This window comes from Chiloscyllium plagiosum, chromosome 10 (assembly GCF_004010195.1).
Source record: "Chiloscyllium plagiosum isolate BGI_BamShark_2017 chromosome 10, ASM401019v2, whole genome shotgun sequence".
NCBI lineage: Eukaryota > Metazoa > Chordata > Chondrichthyes > Orectolobiformes > Hemiscylliidae > Chiloscyllium > Chiloscyllium plagiosum.
This window is the reverse complement of record NC_057719.1, coordinates 87,597,922-87,612,264: the sequence shown is the minus strand read 5'-3', so window position 1 is coordinate 87,612,264 and position 14,343 is coordinate 87,597,922. Positions and strand designations below refer to the sequence as shown.

Genomic DNA, 14,343 nt, shown 5'->3' with positions numbered 1-14,343 from the left:
TTTTATAATGTCTCTGAACAGGTTGACTTAAAACTAAGGTTTTGTAACATTGGGTGGCAAGTCAAAAGTCTGGACAGAATATTTTTAAAAAAGCCAAGAACGACTAAAGGATTACTAAGGACAGGGAAGTTTTCAGTACAAAAAGTTAATTCGCAATATTAAAAATTGATAGCAAAAGTTTCTATATTTAATTTTAAAAAGTAAATAATTACAAGCATTACTCCTATAGAGTGAGCATCAAGGTAATTAATAATGGAAAGTAATGGCTTGTTAAATGAATATAACGGGTATTTTGCATCCTTCTAAATGGACGTTAACAAAACTTGCATCTCACTAGGGTGCGTGTAAGCAACATCCCAGAAATAGCTGTCAATCAGGAAATAAACATGAGGAACTTAAACCAATTAGTCACCATGGGAGTGGTACTGAGCAAATTATTGGAGTTTAGGATTGATAAATTCCCAAGCGATGGTGGACATCAACTAAGGGTCTTAAATAAAGTGACTAATGATGTATTGATTTTAATTTTCCAAATTCCCTACTTTTAAAAAAGGTCCATTAGATTGGAGAATAGTGAGTTTATTCAAAAAGGGTGAGAGACAGAAAGCAGGAAATATGTTAAAAGTTATTCAAGATGTCATAGGGCAGTTAGAAAAAAAGCAAGGTAATCAGGTAAAGTCAATATGGTTTTTGTGAAAGGGAAATCTTAGTTAACCAATTTAAATTCTTTTAGAAGTAACACCCGGTGTGGGTAAAGGGCAAATCAATTGGTGTACTGAGGTTTACCGAAGATTTCATAAGGTGCTGCATTAAAGGTTATTGTGAAAAATAAAAACTTATGGGATAACATATTGGCATTGATAGAAGTTTGGCTACTACTAGGCAACAGAGTAGACATAAGTGGGTTATTGGTTGATAAGATATGCGTGGTGTGCCACAGAGATCAAGGCTGGGGGCTCCATGTTTTACAATTTACAAAAACAAATTTGCATGAAAGGTTGGGAGCTTTTGTACCTAAATTTATTGATGACACACATAGGAATGAAACTAAGTTGTGAAGGGACATGAAGCTACAAAAAGTTTATAAATAAGTTGAGTGGGCAAAGTTGTGGCAGATGGAGTTTAATATGAAAAATGTGAAGTTGTTCAATTTGACAGGAAGAATAAAAAGTGAAGCATGGTCTAAAAAGAGAGATATTGCAGCACTTCGTAATATAGAAGGATCTGGGTATCCTTGTGCAAGAATTGCAAAAGGGTGGTACACAGTGACCCCTGTACCCGCAAGTCCGGTTACTGCGGTTTACTGTGGCCCAAACATAATATAGGGAACATTCCAGAACCAGGGACCAGGAGGCTGCTGGGAACGTACGCTTCCCATTTAAATGAATGGGTTCGCACCTATCCACAGTTTCGGGATTCCACGGTAGGTTTTGGAACGTATCCTCTGCAGGTATGGGGGCGACTATTGTACTATAGGCAACTCTTGCAAACAGTTAGGAAAGTTAATAAAATTCCCTTTACTGCAAAGGGAATTCCTAGAAAAGTAGCGAAGTTATTCTTCAGTTATACACCTGGAGTATTGTCAACAGTATTGGTCTCTGTAGAGTCATAGAGATGTACAGCACAGAAACAGACCGTTCGGTCCAACTCAACCAGATATCCCAACCTAATCTAGTCCCACCTGCCAGCACCCGGCCCATATCCCTCCAAACCCTTCCTATTCATATATCCATCCAGATGCCTTTTAAATATTGCAAATGTACTAGCCTCACCACTTCCTCTGGCAGATCATTTCCATACACATACTATCCTCTGCTTGAAAAGGTTTCCCCTTAGGTTTTTTTTATATCTTCCCCTCTCGCCCTAAACCTATGCCCTCTAGTTCTGGACTCACCCAACCCATTGAAGAGACTTGTCTATTTATCCTATCCATGCTCCTCATGATTTTATAAACCTCTATAAGGTCAATCCCTCAGCCTCCGATGCTCCAGGGAAAACAGCCCCAGCTTATTCAACCTCTCCCTATAGCGTGGGCGGCACGGTGGCACAGTGGTTAGCACTGCTGCTTCACAGCGCCAGAGACCCGGGTTCAATTCCCGCCTCAGGCGACTGACTCTGTGGAGTTTGCACATTCTCCCCGTGTCTGCGTGGGTTTCCTCCGGGTGCTCCAGTTTCCTCCCACAGTCCAAAGATGTGCAGGTCAGGTGAACTGGCCATGCTAAATTGTCCGTAGTGTTGGGTAAGGGGTAAATGTAGGGGTATGTGTGGTTTGCGCTTCGGCGGGTCGATGTGGACTTGTTGGGCCGAAGGGCCTGTTTCCACACTGTAAAGTAATCTAATCTAATCTAATCTAGCTGAAATCCTCCAACCCGGGCAACATCCTTGTAAATCTTTTCTGAACTCTCTTAAGCTTCAGAACATCCTTCCTAAAGGAAGGAGACCAGAATTTCGTCCAATATTCCAACAGTAACCTAACCAATGTCCGTAAAGCCACGACATGACCTCCCAACCTCTGTACTCAATAAAGGAAAGCATACCAAACACCACCTTCACCATCTTATCTATCTGTGACTCCACTTTCAAGGAGCTATGAACCTGCACTCCAAGGTCTCTTTGTTCAGCAGCACTCCCCGGGACCTTACCATTAAGTGTATAAGTCCTGCTAAGATTTGCTTTCCCAAAATGCAGCACCTTGCATTTATCTAAATTAAACTCCATCTGCCACTCCTCAGCCAATTGGCCCATCTGATCAATATCCTGTTGTAATCTGAGATATCCTCCTTCGCTGTCTGCTACACCTCCAATTTTGGTGTCATCAGCAAACTTAGTAACTATACCTCTTATGCTCATATCCAAATCATTTATATAAATGATGAAAAATAGTGGACCCAGCACCGATCCTTGTGGCACTGCACTGCACTGGTCACAGGCCTCCAGTCTGAAAACTCTCCACCACCACCAGTCTTCTACCTTTTGAGTCAGTTCTGTATCCAAATGGCTAGTTCTTCCTGTATTCCCTGAGATGTAACCTTGCTAACCAGTCTCCTATGGGGAATTTTGTAGAACTCCTTACTGAAGTCCATATAGATCACATCCACTGCTCTACCCTCATCAATTCTCTTTACAACTTCTTCAAAAAACTCAATCAAGTTTGTGAGACATGATTTCCCACGCACAAAGCCATGTTGACTATCCCTAATCAGTCCTTACCTTTCCAAATACATGTACATCATGGCCCTCAGGATTCCCTCCAACAACTTGCCACCACTAACATCAGACTCACTGGTCTATAGTTGCCTGGCTTGTCCTTATCATGCTTCTTTAAACAGTGGCACCACATTAGCCAATCTCTGGCCTTCTGGCACCTCACCTGTGACTATCAATGATACAAATGTTTGAGGGCGGCACGGTGGCACAGTGGTTAGCACTGCTGCCTCACAGCGCCAGAGACCCGGGTTCAATTCCCACCTCAGGCGACTGACTGTGTGGAGTTTGCATGTTCTCCCCATGTCTGCGTGGGTTTCCTCCGGGTGCTCCGGTTTCCTCCCACAGTCCAAAGATGTGCAGGTTAGGTGAATTGGCCATGCTAAATTCCCCGTAGTGTTAGGTAAGGGGTAAAGGTAGGGGTTGCGCTTCGGCGGGGCGGTGTGGACATGTAGGGCCGAAGGGCCTGTTTCCACACTGTAAGTAATCTAATCTAATCTAATCTAAAATATCTTGGCAAGAGGCCCAGCAATCACTTCCCTAGCTTCTCAGAGTTCAAGGATGCATCTGATCAGGTCCTGGGAATTTATCCATTTTTGTGATTCAAGACATCCAGCACTTCCTCCTCTGTAATATGGACATTTTTCATGATATTACCATCTACTTCCCTACATTCTTATCTTCCATGTCCTTCTCCACAATAAGCACTGATGCAGAATACTCATTTAGTATCTCCTGTATTTAAAGACAGATGTAAAAATATTGGAGGTAGTCTAGAGAAAGTTTACGAGACTAATACCTGGAATTGTGGTTGTGTTATGAAGGAAGTTTGGACTGGCTAGGCCTGTATCAGCTCCATTTAGTACAATAACAGACAACCTGATTAAAACAAAATCCTGACGGGTCTTGATAGGGTAGATGTGGAGAGGATGTTTCTCTTGTGGGACAATCCAGAACTAGAAGGTCATCATTGTTTAAAATAAGGAGTCACCCATTTAGGACAGATGACGTTTGTGAGGGTTGGAATGCTCTTCTTAGGAAGGCAACATCAGAAGAACCTTGAAATATTTTCAAAGTACCAATAGCAATAGGTACTTGATGAGCAAGGGAGGTGAAAGGTTATCAAGGATAGGTAAGCAATGATCTTATTGAATGACAGATCAGGCTTGAGGAACCTTGTCCTGCTCTGGATTCATGTGTTTAAGGTTTGTAAGCAGGAAGTGTGTATGGATGTAAGATTTTTAGTATACAGTATTATGGGTACATGTGAAAAAGTACATTGGATGTTGAATGTATTGTCTAACCACTCCCAATGGTGTTTCTAGGTTCATGCCTATATCATCAGTTACTTGAAGAAGGAGATGCCAGCTGTTTTTGGGAAAGAACTGAAGAAGAAGGAGATGATAAGTAGACTTCAAGAGATATATTTCACGCTCCAGCAGGAACACAATATCTCTGCTGGTGATTTTCCCAATGTAAAAAAGATGCAGGTATGATGGTAGCAATGTGCACTCAATTGTTTCCATTTGACAGAGCGCAAGATGTAATTTTTTAATGCGAAGAGTTATTGGATATGTGTGTGAGTGAGAGAGGGAAGGAATTGATGCTGTTATTTCTAGAATTAATTTACAGTAATCCCATCTCACTATTCTTTTAAAGAATAAGTAATGAAAATTATCCTGAGTATTCTTTGCCACACCACTTAAAACATTTTGAGAGATGAATGTTACAAGGGTAGCAAAATGAAAGAATACAGAATAGGCTGCACCAAAGAGTGTTTGTTCATTTAGGTATCATCCTTAGGTGTAAGTGTAGAGACGTTACAATATGAAATGGGTCATTTAGCTCAACCTAACATTGTTGGTTCTTGTCCTCCACATAACCAAGTAATTCTAATCATATTTATCCAGCCTGTTCCTGGATACTTCTTTTTAAATTCTCTTTTCCTTCCACACTATTCAATCTGATCATAACTATTGACACAGTTTCTGCTTCAACCATTAAAACTGGGAGTGCAAACATGTTACTCCTGTTCATTGTTCTATGTATCTTGAATTTCATCTTGAATCTCTGAGCCTTTCATCTGGACTCTTCAACTACTTGCCCAGTTTTCCCATACTTCCAAACACATCTACAACATCAGTCTCTTGTTTAATCTCTTCATAAAAATAAGTTCCTAAATGCTTTGCATCATAACCTTCTGCATTTTATGTTCTGTATCCAAAGACTAAAATCTAGAATTCTTCAATTTTTAAGAACAACTTACTTTTATTCTTTCATTGAATGTGAGAGATCCTGGTAAGACCAGTTAGTGTTGTCCACTATTTATTGTCCTTGTGGTGGTAGTGCGCTGCCTTTTTGAACCACTGAACTTCCTGTGGTGTAGGTACCCCCACAGGGAGTACCAGAATTTTGATCCAGGGCAATGAAAGGGACTGTGATATATTTCCAAGTCAGAACAGATGTTTGGAGTGGCTTGGAGTAGAACTTGCTGGCCGTGTTGTTCCCATGTGTCTTTTCTTCTAGATGGTAATGGTCCTGGTTTTAGAAGGTGCTGACCTACCTTTATACAACATAGAACATTACAGCGCAGTACAAGCCCTTCGGCCCTCGATGTTGAACTGACCTGTCATACCAATCTGAAGCCTACACTATTCCATGTCCGTCCATATGCTTGTCCAATGACGACTTAAATGTACTTAAAGTTGGCGAATCTACTACCGTTGCAGGCAAAGCATTCCATACCCTTACTACTCTGAGTAAAGAAACTACCTCTGATATCTGTCCTCTATCTATCACCCCTCAATTTAAAGCTATGCCCCCTCGTGCTCGCCGTCACCATACTTGGAAAAAGGCTCTCCCTGTCCACTCTATCTAACCCTCTGATTATCTTATATGTCTCTATTAAATCACCTCTCAACCTTCTTCTCTCTAATGAAAACCCATCAAACCCATTATAATTATGGGACTGGTTCAGTTTAGTTTCTAGTCAGTGCTAACTCCAGAATGTTGATAGTGGAGGATTCAGCAATGATAATGCAATTGAACATCAAGGGACGGTGGTCAGAATTTCTCTTGTAGTTTTCTGGTACTTGTGTTGCATGAATGAAACCTGCCATTTAGCAGCTCAAGCCTGCGTGTTATCGAGGTCTGCAGATGGACAGCGACTACTTCAGTATGTGAGAAGTCACGAATGATGCTGAACAGGCAGGCAGTCATCAGAAAACATCCTTGTTCAGGAAGGTCATTGATGAAGCAGCCGAAGAATTTGAGGTACTGTCTTCTCCCCCAGTACAACAAGACAGAACATAGAATATAAGCTTAAGGAACCAATAAATCTGGAAAATAAAGCTAATTTCTGCAATAGTGATGTGAAGCAGTCATTGACTGATTTGATTTATTATTGTCACATGTACCCCTAAGTGCAGGGAAAAGTTTTTTGTTTTGCTTGCAATACAGGCAGATCCTAACACAAAGAGCATAGGGTGATTAAACAGAGCAAGAAATACAAAGTTGCGTTTGCAGAGGAGGTACGCAAAAAGCAGAAATGAGGTTTAAAAGAACAGAACGGTTGTAAGAAATGTGAGAATAAGATCTGCTGTAGAAAGATCATAGAGTCACCCAGTGTCAGCACCATTTTGTCATCTCTCAAGGTGACAAGAGTCTTGTATTGTAAAAACTCATCTAATTCACTAGTTTCCTTCAGGAATTCTTACCCAGCCAACCCCACTTGTGACTCCAAACCAACAGCAAAGTCTCTCAACTCTTATTTTAAAAGGTTCAGGATGTCACTGTAAACCCACTGCAAATCAAAATGGTACAAAAATGTCAAAAAGGAATAAAACCAGATGACCACTCAGCATCAATCCAGGAACTGGAGATGACCGAGCCATGCAAAATTCTCCTCAATAACGTCTCTGGGCTTATGCTAAGGTTGAGGGAACTGTCTTACAGAGTAATTGAGCAATAGCTTGATGCACCTCCAAATTATTTTTTATAGCCACTGCCCTAGACAACTCATTACTGTCCCTGGGTATGTCCTGTCTTACTAGCAGGACAGTGGGACACAACCAGAGATGTTGGCATAGTTCTACAACAATCAACATGCTTGGCAATGGAAATCCTCAACATTGACTCAAGATCCCATAACTCATATGGCAAACATGAGCAAGAACACATCCTTCGGGTTACTAGCTACTGCCCTCCCTCATTCATACTCCTTCATGGTGAGCATCACATGGAAAAAGCACTGAGTGGTGAGGAGAAAAATGTATTCTGGATAGACGGTTACTTCCAGTATTCATTACCAAGAATGCCTCAGTTGCACTACTACTCACCACGCCGGTCTGGTTTTGAACGCAATGTTTGCCAGGTTGAGCCTATGGCTGGTAGTAAGTGAAGCAACAAGATGGAAAACCCACTTATCCTCACCCTCATCAGTTTATCCCTGTCTTGGATATATCTGTCCATGCCTGTATTAGTAGGAGCGACCACTGCACAGTCCTTGTGTAGAGGATCTCCCACCTTAAAACTAATGATACTGTCCATAATAAACAGTACTGCCTCTGTGAGAAAAGGGATAGATTAATGTCAGAGTTAATGGCTGAAAGTTGGGCAATGGTAAGTTGCTATGAGCCATTAGTAACAACAGAACTATATTCAATGGTAATATAATCCTATTTTCCAGTATAACGGTCATTCTGTCATTACCAGCGGGTAAGAAAATCCAGACATCAGTAAGGACTGTAGGGACATGTGGCAAAAACAGCACCATACAACCATGCATACCTAATATGCAAATAAAAGCAAACACTACAAATTCAGGGAATTTTAACTAAAAGCAAAGTACTGCAGAAACTCAGCAGGTCTGGCAGAACTGAAAAGGACTGAAAAATAGTTTTGATGTCGTTGATCAAGAGGAAGGAAGAGAGAGTGGAACAGATGGTGAGAGTGCCCATAGCAAAATACAGGAAAAGCTAACTGTCATAAAGAAGAGACAGATGTAAATTAGGTGTAAATATTGGGTGTGAAATGCAAAAAATGGGTCTGCTCTGTGTGAGAGAGAGAGAGAAGGAAGAATAGGGACAGCAAGTCATATTGTGTAGTTGTTGAACTCAATGTCTTGAAGCAAAGTACTGCAGAAACTCAGCAGGCCTGGCAGAACTTAAAATGCTTAAGCTGAAAATGAAGTGTTGTTCCTTCTCATTTGACAAAGGGTCAGTTAGACTCGAAACGTCAGCTCGTTTCTCTCCTTGCAGATGGTGCCAGACCTGCTGAGATTTTCCAGCATTTTCTCTTTTGGTTTCAGATTCCTGCATCCGCAGTAATTTGCTTTTATTCCTTCAGCTTGCTTTGCAGTCTGTACAATGAGATTACTGTGAATACCCAGTGGACTAGATTGAAAGAAGTTTAAGTAAAACGTTACTTCACCTGGAAGGTGTATTTGTGGCCTTAGGCAGTGAGGAGGGAGAAAATGAATGGACAAGTGATACACTTCCTGTGATTTCATGGAAAGGTTCCACATTAAGTGAGGATGTATTAGGAGTGATGGAGGAGTGGATCGGATGACATGGAGGGAATGACACCTGTAGAATGCCAACAATGAAGGGAAGGGGAAAATTTGAATACATTACCAAACTGAATGGATACACAAAGCACCATCAATGCTACTTTAATTCCATGTAGTTTTGTACTTGTGATTCCAGTGCAGACTATTCCATTTACAACAAGCAATGCATGGCATCTCATTAGAAGGTGAGATCAGTCTAGTTTGGCAGAAAGACTTGCAACTTGTGTTGAAAAGAATGTAATCTTTATCAATAATCAAAATATTCACATTGTAAAATAGAGATGGGATACATCAGGTGAGAAAGTTGTATTTTCTCCATTAGTGATTTCCTCCACTCTATCTTATTCTGCTTGCATCACATCTATAATTCAGCAGTTTAAAGTGTGACCAAGGTTTTGTTACATAATTGTTGGAGGCTAGCTCACCTAATTCTGAGCTAATGTTTGATAAAACAGGTCTTGTAGGAGTAACACAGTGTTGTTAATATTTATATAACTGTAGTGCCTATAATTGCCAGAAGAGGATATAGCTCAGATTGAGTGAAAAAAAAAAGGATATACTTTTTTAATTGGCCTGGTGAAACATGTTATAACGTACCCATGTCTGGGATTCACAGCTGGACCTTCTGCCCAGAGGTCGGAACATCAGCACTGTGCCAGATGCACCATTTAGAATTTGTTTCGAAACATAGTAGTCATCAGTCAAGAAAGATAAAGTCAAAAATCACACCGCACCGGTTGTAGTCCAACAGGTCTATTTGAAACCACAAGCTTTGAGCCCTAGCTCCTTCCTCAGAGAGAGAGAGAGAGAGAGAGAATACATCGGACACAGAATGTATAAGTAAAAGATTACCTTCTCTTGCTCTCTTGCACTCACTCACTCACCTCCCTTTTATGGGGTGAATTTGCATTTGCAGTTACATTCTATGTTGTTCCAAAAGCATACAATCTGTAGATAGTCGGTCAATGTGATATTTTATAAATTCCTACTTGAGAAATAAAGCTAGTTTGACTCCAGGCTGAGACACTTGACAAATGGCCTCACACCTAAAATGAATTTTCTGACTTGAGGTGTCACCCTTATTCTGATAAAATCTGAAGTTATCTCTGGAGAGCAATTTAAAAGAAATTTTGGGATTTACATATTAATCAAATGAAACCTGCACCTCCATTCTAACTAGTTAAAGACTTAATAGCCATCCAGGTTTGTTCAATACATTTGCATAAGTTGAATGCTCCTTTGATTTTTTTTCTTTATAAATTCTGTGTCTGATGTATTATCTTTTCACTAACTGCCTGAGGCAGGAGCTGGGGCTCCGGAAGCTGGCAGTTTCAAATAAACCTGTTGGAAATATAAATATAATCCAGTGTTGTGCAATTTTTGACTTTGTCCACCCAATCCAATGCCAGCACCTCCAAATCATGGGCAAGATAAAGGCTTCAAGCCTAACTGGGAGACTTCCCAATTATTACCTTCCCAGTTATTACTGGTTATTACCTTAACCACTTGGCCACCCAGGGTTCACATAAGATAAACTGATATAAACAACTAAGCTGGCTATTGAAATCAGGGAGGTATTAATGATGGGTGAATTATTAGTCATTCACCTAATTAGATTACTTACTTACAGTGTGGAAATAGGCCCTTCGGCCCAACAAGTCCATACCGACCCGCTGAAGTGCGCGCACCCAGACCCATTCCCCTATGTTTACCCCTGCACCTAACACTACGGGCAATTTAGCATGGCCAATTCACCTGACCTGCACATTTTTGGATTGTGGGAGGAAACTGGAGCACCTGGAGGAAACCCACGCAGACACAGGGAGAATGTGCAAACTCCACACAGTCAGTCGCCTGTGGCGGGAATTGAACCCGGGTCTCTGGCGCTGTGAGGCAGCAGTGCTAACCACTGTGCCACCGTTTTAGTCTTGTAATAAATAACTGCAAGTATCTCTAGCACTTGTTTTTGTAGCTTCTCTTTGAGCTGGGTCAGTGTGTGTCTGTTTTGTCGAGTATATGGGTTTATTTATTTGTGTGATGTTTATGGGAGTAGTTATATTGAGTGAGGTTGAGAGTGCATAATAGGCGATCTGTAGGTATCTCATCTTGTTGACACTTCTGCTATTGAGATTGCCTTCAGGTTAACCACGTTGAGAAGGAAAGTTGTTCTGTCTTGATTGAGATAACAACATTCACCTGTTGAGCAAGGGAAGGCAATCTTGTAGCTCGCTCTATTTTGGAAAACCAGCTTGGTGAACAGGTTTAGCATAATTCTCCATACCATCTAGAATCTGGACACTCCAAAGCAATCAAGGCTCCTGGTACATTAATCCCTTTGGAGGGTGCCAGAAATAGCATTTGTCTGTAATTATACCTCCCAAACCTTTCTGAGACTGAGTAATAGAGTTGAGTTGATTGGACTAATAATATGTGTTTTTATATCATTTACACTTGTGCATTCACAAAACAATCATCCTATATCTTAGGGCTTCCTCCAGCAATGGTCATGAATTTTGAGAATTTCATCAAAAAATGTAACAAGGAGGCAGTTGTGCCTTTGATCCAGCACAGTTATGTGCTTCAGCAATTGCATTTCTGAAGTTCTGGTTAGAATGCAGCAGAAAGAAAATACTTCCTCTAGGCTGGAGGGTCTTCAGCCAACATCACCTGTAATCCGGGGGAACGTAACAAGAACTACTGTCAAAAACTGTGATCATCTGTGCCTTTCCTGTCAAAATGTTGACACTGTTCAAAGATTTCTAAAATGTTGAAATGTCCATGAACCTCACCACATATAATAGTTGGAGCAAAATTTGTATTGAACTGTAAGTTTTACAGTTAATTCTTGTTAACATTTAAAATGGGTGAAACAATATCTTTTTTAGTTATAAGAGTCATAGAGATGTACAGCACGGATACAGACCCTTCGGTCCAACTCATCCATGCTGACCAGTTATCCTAAACTAATCTCGTTCCATTTCCCAGCACTTGGCCCATATCCCTCTAACCCTTCCTATTTATGTACTCATCCAGATGCCTTTTAAATGTTGTAGTTGTAGTTGTACTAGCCTCCACCAATTCCTCTGAGAGCTCCCTCCATACATGCATCTGCCTGAAAAAGTTGCACCTTATGTCCTTTTTATATCTTTCCCCTCTCACCCCAAACCTATGTCTTCTAGCTCTGGACTCCCCACCTCAGGGAAAAATTTTTGTCTGTTTACCCTATCCATGCCCCACATGATTTTATAAATCTCGATAAGGTCACCCTTCAATCTTTGACATTCCAAGGGAAACAGCCCCCGCCTATTCAGCCTCTCCCTGTAGCTCAAACCCTTTTCTGAATCCTTTCAAGTTTCACAACATCCTTCTGATAGGAAGGAGACCAGTATTGCACACACTATTGCAAAAGTGGCCTAATCCGTGTCCTGTACAGCCACAGCATGACCTCCTAACTCCGATACTCAATGCTCTGACCAATAAAGGAAAGCATACCAAACACCGCTTTTACTATCCTATCTACCTGCGACTCCACTTTCAAGGAGCTATGAACCTGCACTCCAAGGTCTCTGTTCAGCAACACTCCCGAGGACCTTACCATTAAGTATATAAGTCCTGCTGTGATTTGCCTTTCCAAAATACAGCATCTCACATTTATCTAAATTAAACTAGTTGATAATCTTAACATGCTGGAAATATCGACGTTTTCATTTTATGGCTTGGAGTTGTTTCCATGCTCCGTGTTTTGAATGTTTCAAGCAGCTGAACCTATCCAGGTTCTTCTGTTTTAGATTGCGTCATGTCATTAGTTGATGTCATTGGGCAGAAACTGAGAAATATTGATTCCTAATTGCGCAGAAATCCATGTTCCCAAAACCAAGGTTTAGATCAAAAGCTTTACATTTTGCAGTGCTTAATTTATCATGCACTCTTAAATTTGGAAAGGAAATTGGGAAAACAAAGAATCAACATGTTATGTTTGGAAGATGCTGACAGGGCAGTGCAGTTGTTTGAAAATAGTTCCTGATCCAGTCCCCAGTGTAAACACAGTACAGTCAAGAATGGTCGAATACAATGGTAGTGGTTCTGCCCTCTTTAAAGGTCAAATATTGACGCATGTTGCTTGGCTGTGTGAGTTCCTTTGCACTTCCTCTTGTTTCTGGAGTTAAATGTTGATTATGTTGATTGCATTCACTATGTAATATCAGACATAAGATAGTAGTTAGCCATTCATGCCCTTCAAGCCTGTTGTACCATTCAATAAGATAAAGGCTGATCTTCCTCAGCTACATCCTACATTTCCTCTAGGCTGTGCACTTATGTAATTACTCCAAGATTCCTGCAATCTCTTTCTAGTGTATACTCTGTGAATGATCATTCACAACTTCTAAGGATTTGGTTTTCAAAATATTCACAGTCTCTCCTTCTCTCAGTCCAAAATGACTGACCCTTTATTCTGAGACGCAGAGCTGCCCTAAATCCCTAGTTGTAAAATTTCCATTCTGGTGAAACATCCTGCTAGCTGCTTATCCTGAAACTGTTGTACCTCAATAAAATAGCTGTCATTCTTCTGAAAACCCGAGGTGATGTAAATCTAGTCCACTCAGTCTCTCTCCATAAAACAATCCCCTCATCCTAGGGATTAACCTAATGTACCCTTGTCACATAGTCACCTTGACTATGACAAAGCTGAATCATTGTCATAGTCATAGAGATCTACAGCACAGAGAAAGGCCTTTCGATCCATCGCATCTGCGTTAGTAAAAACAACACCCAACTGTTCTAATCCTATTTTCCAGCATTTGACTCATAGCCTTGTATGCCTTAGCATCTCAAGTGGATACCTAAATATTACTTCAATGTTATGAGAGTTTCTGCCTCCACTATCTATACAGCTAGTGAGTTCCAGATGCAATAAGACATAGGAGCAGAAATTAGGTCTGCTGTGCCATTTAATTACTTTTGCGCTTTCTCCCCATAACCTTTGATCCCCTTGGCAATCAAGAACTTATGTATGTCTATTTTAAATATACTAAATGATCTGGCCTCCACAGCCTTCTGTGGCAATGAATTCCACACATTCCCCACTCTCTGGCTAAAGAAGTTTCTCCTCCTCTCCATTCTAAAGGATCTTCCCTTTTACTCTAAGGCTGTGCCCTCGCGTCCTTGTCTCTCCTGCCAATTGATACACCTTCCCAGCATACACTTTGTCCAGGCCATTCAGTATTCTGTAAATTTCAATCCAAACCCCCTCATCCTTCTAAACTCCATCGAGTATAGTCCCAGAGTCATCTCATGTTCCTCATACGTTAAGCCTTCCATTCCTGGAATCATTCTCATGAACCTCCTCTAAACCCACTCCAGGGGCGGTACATCTTTCCTGAGATCTGGGGCCCAAAATTGCTCTCGAGACTCTAAATGTCATCTGACCAGAGCCTTATAAATCATTCCTGCTTTTATATTCTTATCCTCTCAAGATGAATGACAACATTGTATTTGCCTTCCTAACTACTGAATCAACCTGCAAGTTTACTTCAAGAGAAACCTGGACTAGGGCTCCCAAGTCCCTTTGC

The 14,343-nt window shown here is 40.9% G+C and overlaps 1 protein-coding gene across 1 annotated transcript in view; it reads left to right on the top strand.

The window, feature by feature from the left end:
* Positions 1-14,343, top strand: part of LOC122553870 (EH domain-containing protein 1-like) — a 66,991-nt gene that overhangs the window by 43,616 nt on the left and 9,032 nt on the right. Inside the window, exon 5 of the mRNA XM_043698319.1 lies at positions 4,530-4,694. Within this exon, the coding sequence (XP_043554254.1) occupies positions 4,530-4,694 (165 nt within the window). The remainder of the gene's footprint in view (positions 1-4,529; positions 4,695-14,343) is intronic.